The sequence below is a fragment of the Carassius auratus genome, chromosome 7 (assembly GCF_003368295.1).
Source record: "Carassius auratus strain Wakin chromosome 7, ASM336829v1, whole genome shotgun sequence".
NCBI classification, from domain to species: domain Eukaryota; kingdom Metazoa; phylum Chordata; class Actinopteri; order Cypriniformes; family Cyprinidae; genus Carassius; species Carassius auratus.
Window position 1 is genome coordinate 6667478 of NC_039249.1, and position 17899 is coordinate 6685376.

The 17899-nt window shown below is 35.9% G+C and overlaps 1 protein-coding gene across 2 annotated transcripts in view; it reads left to right on the forward strand.

Annotated features, from left to right (window-relative positions):
- il16 (interleukin 16) overlaps positions 1–15626 on the forward strand; it is a 31203-nt gene extending 15577 nt beyond the window's left edge. The window contains exons 8-23 of one of the 2 annotated variants that reach the window (XM_026266915.1): positions 3–113; positions 192–306; positions 457–530; positions 1391–1610; positions 2169–2286; positions 3360–3492; positions 3651–3750; positions 5070–5557; positions 6745–6801; positions 7111–7207; positions 8052–9282; positions 10515–10701; positions 11620–11721; positions 12379–12628; positions 13608–13736; positions 14513–15626. In XM_026266915.1, the coding sequence (XP_026122700.1) occupies positions 3–113; positions 192–306; positions 457–530; positions 1391–1610; positions 2169–2286; positions 3360–3492; positions 3651–3750; positions 5070–5557; positions 6745–6801; positions 7111–7207; positions 8052–9282; positions 10515–10701; positions 11620–11721; positions 12379–12628; positions 13608–13736; positions 14513–14697 (3597 nt within the window). In that variant the 3' untranslated portion in view covers positions 14698–15626. The remainder of the gene's footprint in view (positions 1–2; positions 114–191; positions 307–456; positions 531–1390; positions 1611–2168; positions 2287–3359; positions 3493–3650; positions 3751–5069; positions 5558–6744; positions 6802–7110; positions 7208–8051; positions 9283–10514; positions 10702–11619; positions 11722–12378; positions 12629–13607; positions 13737–14512) is intronic. The other variant, XM_026266917.1, reaches the window with a different exon arrangement.
- The last annotated feature ends 2273 nt before the right edge of the window (positions 15627–17899 follow it).

The following is a 17899-nucleotide window of genomic DNA, read 5'->3' on the forward strand; positions in this document are numbered from 1 at the left end:
AGGCTGTGGTTAGACCGTCCCGCTCTCTAAGTTCAGCACACTTGGTCCCTTCCTGCAGTAGCGTACAGGCCTTCATCATCTCCAACATTGTCCTCATGAAGGGCCATGGAAAGGTATCCAAATGTGTATCTGCAACAAATAACACAATGCACTGAATTCTTAACATATAAACCACTGTCCTGGTATTCCAGGGCCTGGGATTCAGTATAGTAGGAGGAAGAGACAGCATGTACGGCCCAATGGGGATTTACGTGAAGACCATCTTTCCTGGAGGCGCAGCAGCCGCTGATGGAAGACTACAGGAAGGTAGGCTCATTAGTAAAATATCACACTGTAATTGGTAATGCATCCAGATCTATCCAGACACTTACTTCAAAATAAAGCTTTCCCGTCAACACCCACAGCTGCATTACCCAGAAATGGACAGAAAACTGTATTAGTGTTTCTGGTTAACAGGAGATGAGATACTGGAATTGAATGGTGAATCTCTGCACGGCCTGAGCCATGAAGATGCCTTACACAAGTTTAAAGTGAGTAACCTCACCTGGATGGCTTTGCTTTTCACAGTAGACCTGCAATTAATCAACTGACACATGTAATGAAGAAACACATAATGCATATTGGTAGACTGATAATCGTTATTTAAGGGCTCATTGTTAACAGTAATTAAATTTAAATGCAACTGGATGTGGAAAAAAAAAATATCTATATATATTTATCTATATATATTTATATATATATTTATTAAATACAATATGTATATATTTTTCCCATCTAATATGTACATTTTATTTCAGTATTATCTCAATGAATGATTTATATATATTTATATATTTATTTATTTATTTAAATCATTTTGTTTTCTTTTCAATAACAACACAGGTGTTCAAAATTATATATTGTGGCTTAAGTCATTTTATTTTAATCACAGTAGTATATATACCACACAATATACTTATTTTAGCTGTAAATATAAATGTAAATGTATAATATTTAAATAACATTTAATTATAAAATTATGAAAATTATAGATTTTTTATATAATTAAATATTGAAATATAACATTAAAATGTAAATTGTATCACTGATATAGTTAATGTTACAAATAAGCTCAAGAATATTCTGCTGATCAAAAAAGAAAAAAAAAACATTTTTCATTTTACAAATACATATCATTATTTTAATCAGTATCTCTCTCTCTCTATATAAAAATATTTAATACAATATTTATTCAATGTTGCAAATTACAGAAGAACAAAGTAAAAAAAAAAAAAAAAATAAGTAAAATAAATGACCCTATATCAGCTGATGAGTCCACGTAGACAATATGTTGGTCTATCATTAATCTATCAGTTTTTACCAGCTGTAAACTGTGATTGTCTGTCTGAAGCAAGTGAAGAAGGGTTTGTTAACGCTGGTGGTGAGGACCAGTCTGCGGATGGGAGCCGTGCCAGGCAGCCATGGCCAGGTCTCTCAGTTATGCCGATCCAGATCTCTGAGCTCCAGCACCGGGATCAGTCGAGTCAGTGCTGATCTGGGAGATTATAACTGCCTCAATAACCCCGCAAAAGCTCAGGACAGAGTCATGATGGAGATCACGCTGCAGAAGGGTGAGTGTCCAAATCCAGGCTTCAAAGGCAGTACAAGATTTTGATTTGTCTTCCAGGCAATTACTAAGATTTAAATCGAATGAGATTAAAAAAAAAAAAAAAAAATTATCTCATGCAAAGCTAAATATATATCATGCAAAATATATGAACTAATATAAAGATATTGATACAATCATACGTCTTTGAATGACATGAGGGAGAGTAAATAACAGACATTTTGTTTGTGAATGGACTATCCCTGCATTTCTAAATACACATTTCTAACTGGTCTAACTGTGTTAATGCAGAAGGCTCAGAAACATACACACAACACACCCTGTCTTGGGTGTGATTAACACTGTGATGAGCTCCAGCCAGCTGTTGCTGAAGTTTCACTCAAACATGTTCATTCAGAGCCTTGCACATAAACATCTTCAGAGCCAAACTGTGTCTTATTTGTGTAGCTGTACAACAACATGAATTCAAACAAATCCTTGAGTTACTAAAAATGCTTACCTGACAGTATCGGTAATACTGTAATAAGTAATAAGTATTACTGTGCTTTCTGCATTGGCTCAGAGTTTGGTGTAGGTTTAGGTATTGGCCTGTGCTGTGTGCCTTCTGCTGGCGGCTGTCCAGGAATCTACATTCACACGCTGTCACCAGGATCAGTGGCCCACATGGATGGACGATTAAGGTCTGACAACATCTTTACAAGTGTTGCCAATAAGAGACATAGATATGAGACACTAATGTAATTTACACAATTAGTTAGCCAGTCTAAATTTAAATGGCCATAGTCAGTATATGATTTGTGGAAATAATAATAAAATAATAATAATAATAATAATAATAATAATAATAATAATAATAATAATCCACTTACCTGTAGTTAACACAAATATCAGGCCTATATTTAAATATTATAAAGGGTCACATATGTAATTTACATAAGCAGCCTTTAAAAGAAACTTCTAAGTATGAGTAATCTTAATTTACTTTAGAAATAAAATAAAATAAAGCAAATTTATAAATAAAACAAAGATTATTGAAGTATGTTTTACAAGAAAATACTATTTAATTAAAAAATATCATGTTTAATCATATATATATATATATATATATATATATATATATATATATATATATATATATATATATATATATATATATATATATATATATATATATATATATATATATATATATATATGTATAAAAATTCTGCTGTTTCTGCACTATTATTTTTTTTATCCCAGTATACTGCTAAATTAAGAAAAATCCATGCATTTTTTTTTTTTTTTTTTTTTAATGTAAGCATCCTTACAATGATTATGTCAATCTAAACCTTGCTGGGAACTACAGATCCACTGCCCACACTTGTTACAAATGTTACAGTATAAATCAATTGGACATTGAGTTGTGGCAAATTGTTTAAGAAATATGTTTACTAGCTAATTTTTACAAAGTAATGTGGCCTGGTTTTATTAAAACAAAAGCAATTTAAATTCATGTTTTGATGCTACTTCAAGGTAGACGTATTAAGCTGAAAATGTAGCTTTTCCCAAAGCTAAAGTTGGATGCTGTTCATTTTTGGTAACCATAATATATAAACTGCACTTTATGTTTTTAAACGGCAACATTATTTTGTGTTCCGAAGCGTGGTTTCTAGAAGGTTTTTACAACTAACCAAACTGCAGGGCTGTGAATTGTTGTAATAATGTGTGCGGTTTCTGGGATGTTTGTAAGCTTTATGTGAATGTTTGTCAGATGTGGCGATGAGATCATGGAGATCAATGACACGGTGGTTTGCAACATGACACTGAACGATGTGTACACGGTTCTGAGTCAGTGCACCCCGGGCCCGGTTCAGATCATCATCAGTCGACACCCCGACCCAAAAGTAGGTCTGCTTTCCTTTCAGACGTACAAGAGACTAAACTATGCTAAAACAATTCACACTTCATTATGGCTGTGATCAGTCAAACCTACACTTTTGTCTTCATAGCTAGATCTAAGTTGTCAGAGAGTGCTAAAATATAAACGTGCATGTGTTTGAAGGTTTCTGAGCAGCAGCTGAACGAGGCCATCACTCAGGCGGTGGAGCACAGCAGACTGAGGAGAGACAGGAGTCAGTGGAGTATGGATGGATGTAACAGCAGTGAGTTATTGATCTACAGTATTGTTTGCTCTGAAATCAACTTGTGACAGTCATTTCCTAGGCCTGTTTCACATATCCTGCATCTGCAGTTTTTAAGTAATGTTGCAGCGTAATTGCAACTGTAACTGCAGCTCTATAGAGCAAGTAAAGTGATTCAACATTATGACAAACATCTATTTAATATAATGAGGACCACACTTGCATCCAAATGATAATGCATCGTAGAGGTGGTTGTGTTTGGATTCAATCAGATTTACTGGGGAAAAAACGCTGTTTGTGTGCTTCTTATGTACATTTGTGAAACAGGCTGAACACTGTTTTAGTTGCAATGTTGTGCTTTACTTGCAAGCAGTAACCGAGGCCCATGAATCCAAAATTTTCACGTTATAAAATAAATACCACCTCAGATTGCATCAATAACGTTTACACACTGCCTCTGAAACTTTTGTCCATTGTAAAAAAAAAAAAAAAAAAAAAGTATCGGATCAGGTGCAATTTTCTGCATTTTTGCATCCGCAACGAACATTTTGATAGGAGAGGATGACGAATACGAGAAATGCATACAATTTTTTTAGACTCAGTGTGCAAAGACCTTAAAAAGGCAAAAATATTATGATTTATAGCCTCCCTACAGGCATCAACTTGGAAAGGGATGTTTTTTTTTTTTTTTTAGATTTCAAAAACCTAAAACAAAAAATAATAATAATTATTATTATTATGAATTATATATATATATATATATATATATATATATATATATATATATATATATATATATATATATATATATATATATATATATATATATATAATAAAAATAATCACTTAATATGATTCAGAGATTACAGCAACAACTATATAAATGTTATAAATAAAATGATTTTGAAATATGCTATTAATGATTAATAATAATATTTATAATTTACTATAATTTAATATATATAAAATATTATTCTACTCCCTTAATAATGTATTTTGTGGTGTAAAGAATACAAACAATTGTGCAAACCAGAGAAAAACATAAATTTGTTTGTGTCATAATAATAATAATTTAAATCCATTGTTTAAAAAGATTGGTATCACATGGAAACCTGAATAAGTTATAATGATTTTTATTTCAATTCATTTATTAATCATGAACTCATGTAGATGTCATGGAAATTCATAGGCTGAAACCCTGGACTTGCATCAAAGGCTCAGATGAGGCATGTCTGCTCAGTCTCTTGTTTCCTATTTGTACAAAATAACTTGTCCATGATTATTTCTCCTGTGTAGAAGACCAGTAGGTGATGTAGACATGTCTCTGTATCTGATCTCAGGTCTGAGGAGATCTGACGCCTGTACTCACAGCAGACAGAAGTGTACCCGCTGTCTGACCTGTAGACGAGCACAGAAACCCATGATGCGATCGTGTAGTGAGGGAGCCTACAGCCAGCGCTGTATACCGGCCAGCACCACCACTCAATCCTTCCTCGAACCCCAGCATGTCACCAGAGTCCAGAGCATGGACGTCTCTTTAACAAGCAACAGTGAAACTTCACTTAATAACACACTGTCTCCAGCCTCGTTCGCAGACGACGACTATAACATTCCCTATAAAAGTCCAGTGAATTTCACTGGACAACAAACATTAGATGTGCGTGCATGTGTGGTGAGGAGCTCAATGCAAGGAGCAACAAACCAGGCACGGAGGTACTGCAGGCGACAGGAAGTCAGCAGTCAGGAAGCGCTGACTGATTCAAGCGACTCTAGTCGAGGTTCACCAGTGAAAGACGAAGATCTGCTGCCTTCTCAAAGCAACTGCCAGGTAGGGCTAGTCACATTTGTGAAATGCACTATTTTTATTAAAGAAAGAATATTAAGAGGTTGTTTTGACTCAAATAAAATGATTTTTTCTTTGTTTTATTTTCCTTGTGTAGGTTTGCAAAGCTATACATATCATGTCAGTGAGGTTATGCACAATAAATTAATTATATACATGTTTAAACTACTGCTTTTTTTGTCTCTCTGTCAAAGAGACTGTTTACAAGTAGGCGGTTTTCACTTTAAGAGTGATGCATTGCCCATATATGGTAGTTGAGTAAGTCAAGACATGATTGGTTTAACTGCAACCCTTGCCTTATTGGCTAATTTTTCACAGTTTTTGCATGAGAACATCTTGCACCATCAAAGCGCAAGTGAGCAGCTGTCATAATTCTCAGAGAAAAGGGGGATCCATTTTTTCCCTTACATTTTTTAAATAGATTTTTGTATGCATCTGACTGGACAGCATATAAAAAAAGTATATATAAACATAACACAGTGTGTGCAAATTGTTTTTGATTTTATGCAATTTCCGATAAAATGAGGAAATTGTTCAACAGGATGACAGTTCTCATCATGACCTGTGAAAAACTGATATGTGTCAAATTTAACAGTGTGGAAACTAAATATATTGCCATTATCTATTGTCAAATTCTAGAAATATAAAAAAAAATAATAATTTAAGAAACTCCATTATATAAATATTTTGTCAATTAATGTGATTAGCTGGAGTGACTCACATACAATATTTCTAATCTGTCCCCAACAGGATGTGAACATTTTTAAGTTTTTAAAGTTGCACTCATTAGTCTTGCACATTGCATTACTTGATTAATTTAGTTTAATTTAATTTAGTTTAATTTAAAAGTTCACCATAACAGGGGTCAACCAAATAAAACTAAGCAGTATTCAGTTCAGTCTACAGTGAATATATGCACACCATCTTTCATCACACCACAGGATCACTGAAATGAATTAGTGAAATCATGAAGTTGATTAAAAAACTGAAAAATGGGGAAAATCTAAAACGTGCACTATTACACATTTTACAAATGCATTTACTTTATGCTAATTTCTATTTCCTTTACACATTTTTAATCCTAAGTAGGCATTTATTTTACAGTGACTATAATTATTTAAAAACTTGTATTGCCTTACACAATCTTTTATTGTCTCTCCACATGCATCTAGTTTTTCTGCAGTCTATACAGGGCTTTGAGAAAGATCTCAAGGCTTCTGTTTAAAAATGTACGTAGAAATTCATGCTACTTCTTTCTGGACGTGTAAATGTCAGTGTTTGATGAAAACTTTGAACCTGTGTGCACTTTATACATCTATTTGCAAAATAGTGCATCTTTTTGTCATATGTGTGATTCAGGTATTGAAATGCTTGAGTGTTTAGCATGAGGCATGGCTGTAGTGTGTGTGTATATGCCTGTGTTTCTGTGTGCGACAGTGATGCATGATGAAATGATGCCGGATTCATTTCTACACCTTTTCGATTTTTTTTTTTGGTAAGACTCAAACTCAGCCAACCATTTCCTGTTTTTGTGACAGGAAGTGGCTAAACGCGCAGAAGTCGGAACTAAAGCATCTGCCTGTATCTCTGAGCCTAAAAGTGACTCAACACACAGAGGGGACAGACAGCACAGAGGTACGTTAACCTGAAATACACCAACTACTGGTTAATATTATTACATGACAAAAAGAGAAATATATGTCACGTAGGTTGCGTAACTTTAATTTAAATATTTACTTTATACTATTTTGAACAAGATCAAAACATGTATGCTGAGACTTTTCATTTCCTGATTCAGCTGATAACAGTAAGTTCCTGTATAGCAAGATTTTTATAAAAGAAAAGCAATGTTTTTTATTTTCTTTTTAACATTCATATTAAAGTAATATTATTATATTATAATATTTTCATAACACATTCTATTTTTGAATGAAAATAAAATAATGGACCCTTTTCACAAGACTGTGATGACGCGTTTAACAGTCATCAGCATCTTAAATCCTTTAAAGTTTTTCATATTTATATTTTTTACTTTTTGTAATACCATTCCTTGTATTATATCACCTATGCATCAAATAATAATAAAAAAAAAACAGTTAATGCTAATGCAAGGGAGTTTCTAATTCAGCGTCTATGGAAGGGAAGGTCAATTCGACATCATTCTCCCTTCTGACTGCAGTTATCAGTCTCTCTGAATTTTTTTCCTTTTATTGAAAGTCATGAAAACACTATCGTGGAGTTTTTCTTTTGCTATTTGAGCAAATGGGAATGCAAAAAATATATTTGGTACTCTCCCATTCACTGCTTTTCAAGTTAACCCAATTATGACAACTTCCACTGCTGAGAAACCCGCAAATGTGAAAAAGGTCCATTGTGACAAATATTGGATGTGAGGCAGCATGTGAGTTAGTTCTCACTTTGAACTTCTCTGTTCGACAGCTTATTAAAAGGAAATTAACAGTACACTATTATGTTACAGGTCCAGAGTCCCCATCTAACGTGTGTAGTCCGAGTAAGCGGGTCGGTCTGAGACGTCAGGCTCATTTGGAGGTCAGTACAGATCAACCACTTGACCCCTGGGTAAAGCTGACTGAAAGCCCGGAGAACCAGTCCTACTGCTACAAAACCATGAGTGACCAAAATGGAGATAGTGAGGTTAATGGCACTGCCACTGACCCCACAAACATCACCACAGACTCCATATCTGAGCAACCTCCCAATGTCAAAAAAGCCCCACCGGTGGCTCCAAAGCCTGCATGGGCACGTCAGAGCATTAAGAGCATTAAGTCTGGGAAACCGATAACAGAAGCTTTGAAGCATCCGGATAACAGGAGCCACAATACTGGCAGGACCTTTGGGATTAGTCTGAGGGCCGCTTCAACAGGAGCCAATTTGTCAATCAGGCAGAAGATCAGCTCGTTTGAGACTTTCTCAAGTCCTGATGGAGCCGAAAGGCCAAGCAGGCGACTGGCCCCAACTGCCTCTCTTCCTCCAGTGGAGAAGACGACTAAAGCCTCATCTACAGACTACAGCAATGCAGGGAGAACTAAAGTTACCACAAGCAACTTACACAATAATGATGACAGCCAGTCTACACCAACTATTTCAGCCACCACCCAGCCTCTGGAAGAAGAAAAGGAAGAACCGGCTTCCCTCGGTTCAGATATCATTTCAGAGCCCCATCCTTCCCCGGCAGAGGAAGAAAATCAATCAACTTCTCATGATTCGGAGCCCTGTAATCAAATCCCTGTTGAGGAACCTGCTCTTGACTCCACAAAAGAGCTTCCACCTGTTACTGAGACTGAGCAGGAACCCTCACCTTCTGAAGAGGATTTGCCCCCTTCAAGCCACGTCCCAAGGAGATCGAGTAGCTCAAAGGAAGTTCCTATAGAAAAAAGTGAAGGTGAAGGAACTCATGCGGTGAGCTTGAGGACCCGGAGTCTACCCCTCAGTCCCTCTTCAGATGCCCCCAACTCAGGTGGCTTGGACGGGGAGAGCCTGGGGATCATCTTGTCCTTCAGCAACCAAGTGTCCAATGCTTTGATGCGATCAATGCAATCTCTGCCGCAGTCCCCTTGCATTCGGTTTGGGAACCCCTGGAGTGCCCCACCAGGATCTCCTCTTCATAACCCAATAGAGGAAGAATCTCCTGGTGAAAAGCCCCCAACTTCAACAGCACTAGAAAACAACGAAAAGGGTTTCTCTGTAAGGTATGCAACTTATCCAAGCATATTATCTCTGAAAAACGACGCAGGACAAATGTGCTTGTAAGATGAAAGCGTTTGGGGTGTAATTACACTCTGTGCAGTGTTGTGTACGCTGATGGGAAGGGATAGGATCACTCGCAGGGACTGAAGCCAACAATGTCAGCTTCTTTTATGTTGAGAACTGGCTGCACGATAAAGGCATTGCAGAGGTTTGAATCATTCAGGAATCTGTTTTAAATGAAACAAGAAGCGGAAATGCAGCTCTTTTGAGTTAGTCACAAACAACAGACCATTTCATGCTAATGTCTTGCATGCGCTCATACTAGTCCTTATCGCTGTTAGAAGAAAAAAAAAAACACTTTCCTGTCATGCATGTTTGAGCTTAAGTAGTGTACAGATAGATGTGGTAAGATGTGTATAAATTGGCCACAGCGTGTGCAAGTGAAACGTAAAATTTGTTTGTAGTTTGGAGAAGTCTAAGGCTGGCCAAACACTTAAAGATTTTAAGCCTGATTTTGAGCCCTATTTGTCCTGTCAAATTCCATCATTCATTACTCACCCTCATGTCGTACCAAACCCGTAAAACCTTTGTTCATATTCAGAAAACAAATTAAGATATTTTGATGAAATCCAAGTGCTTTCTGACCCTCTATGGACACGTTCAAGGCGCAGAAAGGTAGTAAGAACATTGTTAAAATAGTTCAACCATAAATCTATGAAGCAAACAAAGTTTGTAGTCTCCTCCAGTTATAAAATCGATCTGTGTCCCAGGCCTAAGTTGTCCAATCTTGCTTCTGGATGTCCAATGTCTTGTTGAGTTTAGTTTCCTCCATAATTAAACCCACCTGACAGAGCTAGTCAAGGTATTTTGATCTTTTACTAGAAACTTTCATGCAGGTGTATTGGAAACAGGTTAGAGTTATACTCTGCAGGTCGTTGGCCATCCAGGACCAGGATTGGACACCCATGATCTAGAACCAATGTCGCCTTGGCAGTATCCCAAATGGAGGTTGAAGGGTTGCAGACACAGTGGTACCCAACACTGCACATTTTTGCATGTCTCCTGCTCCAATGTATGTTTTCAATTAATCTTGAAAACCTTGGTTAGCTGGTTCAGGTGTGTTTGAATAGGGTTGGAGCCAAACTCTGCAGGATATGGTAGTATTTCAGGAACAGTGTTGGCTTTCTCTGGTCAAAGGCACTTTCAATCAAGCTAACTTATATCTTGTCTACAGCTTAGCTAAACTGAGAGAGCGTACCATCGAGAGAGGGGAGGAGTGCGAGAAGGAAGAATGGAAACCTGAAGGTGCGCTCACTTCAGCCACAGATGTCTGTGCCCAATCCATGTTCTCAGCCCTTCCAGCACAGGAAATTCAGCGGATGATCCAGGAAGTCAAGGATCTGGATGAAGACACGCTAAGGGTGGGTTTAGCTCTGGCTTGATGACAATAGAACTGATACAACAAAGTACATGCTGTTGGCTATTGTCTGGCATATATTACTTCCACATCCAGTTCTCTATAACGAAACAGCATAATTTAAAGTGCTCTTAAAGGTCAGTGAACCTTTTTTTAATGTGGTGCTACATTCTAAAGCTCACTTGCTAGTAGAGTTGAAAAACAAATATCTAAAAAGACGTGCTTCTGTTGGTCAAGAGTGTGACTTCCTGACTGTGGCAGTGTTGCAGTGTTCCTCTTAGGTACATTTTGTTGCACTGTTTTGCATTTATGAGCACTATGTACATACCCTTAGAAATAATGTTTTGTGGTGTAGGATCAAAATTCAGAAAAACAGGAAGTGTCAATATTTTGCAGAAATCTTTTGAGGGCATGCCAGCTTTTCTGTTATATAAAGAAGGGGAACTGTAAAAGTAATCCAAGATGAGGGGTTAGCTCTATTAGTCTAGTTAGTGGGACTGCATTATGGACTCAATGAAGCTTTTTTGAATTTTCTATAGTTCATTTTAAATGGTCCTTTGGCATGACAAGAGATCTTGTAAGATAGCACCAGACGCTTATCTGATTTTGACAAAATAGTTATTAACGAGATTCTTAAGTGCTACACTAGGGCAGGCAATATCTCTATATTTCTCTCAAAACTGCATGATGTAATCGAGTGGGAACAGGATCCAGGCCACCTGGAAATCATCAATGTAGCAGCTGTTCTTTACAAAGTAATAAAACCGTGTTCACAAATGCAGATTGTTCTTCAGCATGTTCTAGAATAACAGCTTTGCTGAATGCAGTTCTGCTTACAGTACAGCCACAGATACAAAGAGGGTTTTTGAACCATGAAATACTCAATAAACAAGTCTGATTTTGATTTCTTAATGTCCATTAGCAACTGGAAGACATCCATGTTGTGATTCTACATAAAGAAGAAGGAGCTGGCTTGGGTTTCAGCATTGCTGGCGGTATTGATCTGGAGAACAAAGCAACTACAGTGAGTGACGTCTCTGTATCTCCATATAAACCACACACCACAGCTCATCTACTTTACCTGTCAACCGGAGACACAACCTCTTCAATTTGGTCATCATTTGCACGTGTAGATCGATATTTCTTTCCTGCTAACCTGAAACACAAAATAAGATCTCAAGCAAAATATCTAAGCTTGAAATCTCTTAAATCTTATTCATGAATGTAATAAGTTAAAAATTATCCATTTGGACCAGGTTTGACACCACTGACTATAACCTTCCTTTTGCAGTAGGCTTCAAACTTGTTTTTCAGCATTAAATGTGAAAATCGATGGCAGAAGGGATGATTTTTAGTGGACAAACCACTGAAATCATGGGAAATTAGTGCCCATACTGCTGAAATTTTGGTTTATTTCTTATAAACGTCACAAGAGACTACTTCTGAGGTCCTTTTATGAGTTTAGCAGCTAATATCATCATGCACTTTTCACATGAGGCTTTTTTTTTTAAAATACTACCCTAAACTTTTAACATCTTTTTAAACAAAGTTTTAACAAACTTCCAGTGGTTCCACTATAAATGCTAAATGTATACAGTCAATACTAGCAAAATAAGTGTATATATTTATTTAATGTACTGTATATGTTTTTTTGTTTATTTACTGTATCATGTTCCTTCAGGTTCACAGGGTGTTTCCCAGTGGTCTGGCTGCTCAGGAGGGCACCATAGAAAGAGGAGATGAGGTGCTGTCCATTAACGGTCAAACGCTAAAAAACATCACACACAGCGATGCCACAGCGATTCTCAGGCAGGCTCGCACCATGAAGCAGGCGGTGATAGTGGTGTCCAAAAACAATGACCCAGAAGGGAAGGGAGGTGCTAACGCTAATGAGTCCAGCTGCAGCAGCGGGGCAGAGAGCAGCGTCACAGGTGGGCCAACATCACTGACGTCAGAACAGAAATGGCATTAATGTTTAATGTCAATGTTTAATAGGGCACAAAAGGAATACAGGAATGTTACCAGAGCTACATGTTGTGTAATAAAAAACAAAACTATATGACTGAAGTCAAATTAAAGCCCTATTTGAACTGGACTAGTTTTCCACAAGGAGAATTCATGTTTCACAGATGGATTAATTCTATCCAAATCTGACACATCATCTGTTCTTGCACAAGTTTACTGGAAATTGCTGAGAAATTTTACAGTTTTAGAAAACTTGGATGGAATATTGGTTTTTCACAATTCTTCGTAAACGAAAGCCAAATTTGTGCTGCCATTATGGATTAGTCCTTTAACAGCTGGTGTTCCAAACATCACATTTCACTGGGTTTTATGATCATGTTAATAACATTTAGAAAATGAATGTTATCCAAATATGAGTATGCAAAATATGTGTTAATTCCAACACTATCTCATGAAAAATCTGTATGTATTTTACGAGGTGGCTAATTTATACGAACTCGTACCACCTCACTTATACGATTTTATTAATACGATAATATTAATACATGGGAATTCATATGAATTCACACTTTACGTTAAATTATTTACGTTTGTTTAGCTGCTAACACGTAAGTATTTGTACGTTTTTATGCGCATGAAAACATAAGTATTTGGTAGAACCACATTTAACGTAAAAATACACACGTATTCTCATGAGATCACGTTGGATTTTGTACGATTTGTCTAGATCCCAGTGATGGGTAGGTTTAGGGGCGGGTTTAGGTGAAGGTCAATCGTACAAATTAATATGAATTGTGCAACTCGTAAATTACGTACGATTTAACCCAAATCGTATTAATTTGTACAAAATTCATACGAATTAGCCACCTCTTAAATATCTGAATTACCATAAGATCAGGCTGGTTAATTCATTCTATGGTTTTTGTTTTAAAAAATGACTCTTAGGGGACGATGGAGGTGAAGTTGAAACAATCGAGTTGGAGAAGAATGCAGGTGGAGTTGGGTTTAGTCTTGAGGGAGGAAAAGGCTCCATTAATGGTGACAGACCACTAACAGTCAACAGAATATTTACAGGTGAGACTACAACTAAACCTTAAATGAATGATTCACGCAAAAATTTACATTTGCTTGAAGCGTACTTAGCCTCAGGTCATTAAAGATTTAAATGAGTTGGTTTCTTTCTCAGAACAGATTTGGAGAAATTTAGCTTTACATCAGTTGCTAACCAATGGATCCTGAGCAGTGAATGGGTGCCGTCAGAATGAGAGTCCAAACAGTAGATAAAAACATCACAGTAATCCACATCAGTCAAGTCCAACAATTAATGTCTTTTGTGAAAAGTGAAAAGCTACATTTTTGCAAAAATGTTAAAACATCTTGATGAACTTATTACAAACATGCTTTTTTTCACTCTAAAATATTTATCAGCTGTTTCGACTCTCATTCTGACGGCACCCATTCACTGCAGAGGATCCATTGGTGAGCAAGTAATGTAATGCTACATTTCTCTTTAAGAGTACTGTACTGTAAAAAATGCCTTTTTTAAGTGGGAAATAAAACAATGATTATTGGAGTATGAGCATATACCATTTCAGTCTTTTTACTTAAAATTCACATCTAATTCAATGCTACTTTGTTTGTAAATTTCAGAGAAAAAAGTGTTTCTACACCAAATTAATTTCAGTGTTGCATCAAAATATCCAAAACCTTTTATAAACTAACAAATATGATGTTGTTTTCTCATTTTGCTGAAATCTTTTTGCAAAATTATGTGGGTGCAGATTACATGTGGGCCTGCAAGTTAAAATGCAGCATGAATCATACAATATATACTGTATTTTCTCTCGCAGGGAGTGACGCTGAGCAAAAGGGGCTGAAGTCTGGTGATGAGGTACTGCAGATACAGGACTCGTCTCTGCAGGGTCTCACACGCTTTGAGGCCTGGACACTCATTAAAGGCCTAAATGATGGGCCATTCGCACTGGTCATTAAGAGAAAAAAAGGCGATGTTTCCACTGAGAAGCACCCAGAATAAAATACTGGACTTATCCCAAATTTGAATCAACTTTAAGTTATGCAATACCTAATTTCAAGCCATGGTGAAATGCCTCCACTTGCTAAAAAAAAAAGTACATTACAAATCAGTGTTAATTAAAAGCAGGGTTCCCATATGATTTGATCAATAATAATAATATTTTTTTTTTTTTTTGCAATCAAGAAAGCAGTGAAAAATAACTATTTCCATGATTGGGAAACCCTGTTGAGATCATTCAGTTGCCTTGATTGATCCATTTTACCATTAATTCATATTGACAATATGACTTTCATCTCCTATATGATGTGCATGATGTGCATCACTGCATGATGTGGTACTACATGGTAAGGAAAGCTTGTTTTATAGCGCTTCACTGTGCTGGTATAGGACCGTTTTACTGTTACAATCAGGGATTCATAAAACAATGAAAGTAAAAAAAAGATACTTTTCAAGTCTGCCTGTTTTGATGGAATGATTTGCACAAGCCTGTAAATAGTTTCGGATATATTTCTACAAATTTCACCAAAGCAGAAAGTAAAGAACATGTGATGAAGCATTTGTGGCACATGGTTTTCGAGAGATCAGAAATAGAATATTTAAAAAACATGTTTTTTTTTTTTTTTTGTCAAATGCTCCCCCTAACAGTACATTGCTCTAGTTTTTCATCAAAGCCAGAAATAATAAATATATTCCTTTGATATTTTCAAGAATATCTACAGTATTATCTAACAGAATACACCTTTGATCATTAAAAAAATAATAATAACTACTGTGCCTCTGGTATTCTGGTCTTGTTAGTTTTTTTTCCCTCTTAAAAAGAAAGACCTTAATATATTGAAACTGTGTCAGAACAAAGATGTTTTACATGTAATTACTTTGTAATGTGCTTTGTTTTAATAATGTTGAAATAAAGTGTGATACAAAATATATATATTGTCATCAGTCATTTTTTTATATCTGAAAACAGAATCTAGTTTTACAAAGTGCAATTTTTTTGTATTAAGTATTAACAAACAGTACACAGACGTCCCACGGTCAATGGCAGGTGGACATAAAAAACCGCACTGAGCAAAAACAGACTAAAAACACATTTGAAATCAACATGAAATGAGAAATGACCTGATTTCAATGCACATTTCTAGGTCTATCACTGCATGTTATTAAAAATGATGTATTGTGAAAATACACTGGCTTGCTTCGCCCGTTACGAACCCGACTTGTCCCATCCAATCATCTGCCTCCATTCTGGTTTGTACCGCCCCTTTTTTCATGATCCAATCACTTTCAGGAGGATAAAATCAAGTACCGGCAAATGTTTTCTTCTAAATACATCAGTTTATAGAAGTAAAATGACTTGCAAATGACATTTCATGTTGATTTCAAGAAAATGTCAAATCTGGAATAATCAAAAACTCTCACTTGACAGAACTGACAAACTGCTTTCGGAATGTAAATGTGTTATTAAAACATACAGAGAACTTTGCACAATACTAGTAAAGTCAAGCACACATTTCTTGCAAAAACTGATGTAAAATCTAGACTCCCAAAATAATCCTGAAATGCACTAGAGCATACTGCTCATTTACAGTATAAAAAAGCACACATTTTCAGGCCATAAGCATGCATTCACAGTAATTTCACTAACAGCATACAGGCATAAAAACACTAAGTACCTACTGGTTGAGACACATGTCAGGAGGACAATCGTGCAGCTAGACACAAAAGGGCAAACAGTAATTTGAAGAGGTCAAGAATTCACACAACACACACTGGGTTCTCTCTGAGGTCAGTCATATATGATATATTAACAGTCCCTTTGTCCACGTGCGATTACAAGCAGAAATAAAAGGCCAAAATAGGATTAATTTCTACTATTTCTATGGAAAAGAAAAAAATCATAATTTCCATATTTTTTTAATGTTTTAAAAAGGTTGGGCAAAACGATCATTTTAAAAAAATGCACTCCCTTTTATTCCATGCATGTAAATTTAAACTAAACTGGCCACGCCTCACAGGATGCAAAATTTGAATAGAATTTGAAATTAGATTTAAAATTCAAATACAAATCGAACAACAAAGGAACATTTTAGCCAAACAATCATTTAGACTTTTGGGAAAATTTGAGCATTTGGGGAAATTAAAGGGAGATTTCACACCAAACCTGTATGAGTCTGAACCAAACAGTTGCTTGTAGCCATTTACTTCCATTGTTTGTTTGTTTTTTTACACTATGGAAGTCAATGGCTACCAGCCATAATTTGGTTTACCTACATTCCTCTAAATATATTTTGTCTTCAGCAAGAATACAGAATCTCATTTACATTTTGGAATAACTTAAGTTTGAGTAAATGATGGCAGAATTGTTTGGTAAACTATCTCTTTTAACTTTCTTCCATGGTTCATCATGGTTCATCAGTTAATTTATTAAGTACATAATATACTATATTAAATATTATTTTTTAATATTTCAGATGATTTCTTTACATTTCATTCAGTCACTTGTTTAATTAAACTTACATAAATTACAGTAAATTCTAATTCAAATTCAGCATCATGTTCTTGACCTCAATTTATACTCAGGAACTAAAAAAATGTGGTCATTCTTATTGACTCTGATTCCACACAGGAACTCCCTGTTCTACTAGAATTCTCATTCATCTTAATGGCAGTTGCTCATCTGGCTGGCACAGGACCAAGTGGATGAGGATACTTGGATACACAAACACGAGGATACTTTCGATTGGCCATCAGTGGAGAAAAAAAGCTTTATACTGGTTAAATAATCACCAGCAGGGTCACTGGGGTCATGCTAACCAGCTAAACCTTGAGCCTGCTGGTCTTTTATCATTATATCTAACATCCCTCATCATAATTCTATCATGATTGTTCTGGCCTTTTTTGTCAGTCTCAAAAATACAGTACATAAACTCAGCTGTGTTAACCGAGAACAGCAGCGATTGCAATTCTTCAAATTGGTCTGAAGATATGTGTCTGTCAGTAAACATTGATCTGCCAAAGCCTTTTATGCACTAAAATATCTCTATATAAATATAGAAATACTTCAAATGTCTATCAAGAGCTCTGTGACTCAAATAAAAAGCTTATGGCTTAAATACTTCTGTTCCCAACCAAGAGTATGGAAATAACTTTGACTGTAGCTTCGGATTACACTGCAAAAAAAAAAAAAAGAGATGCTATTCCT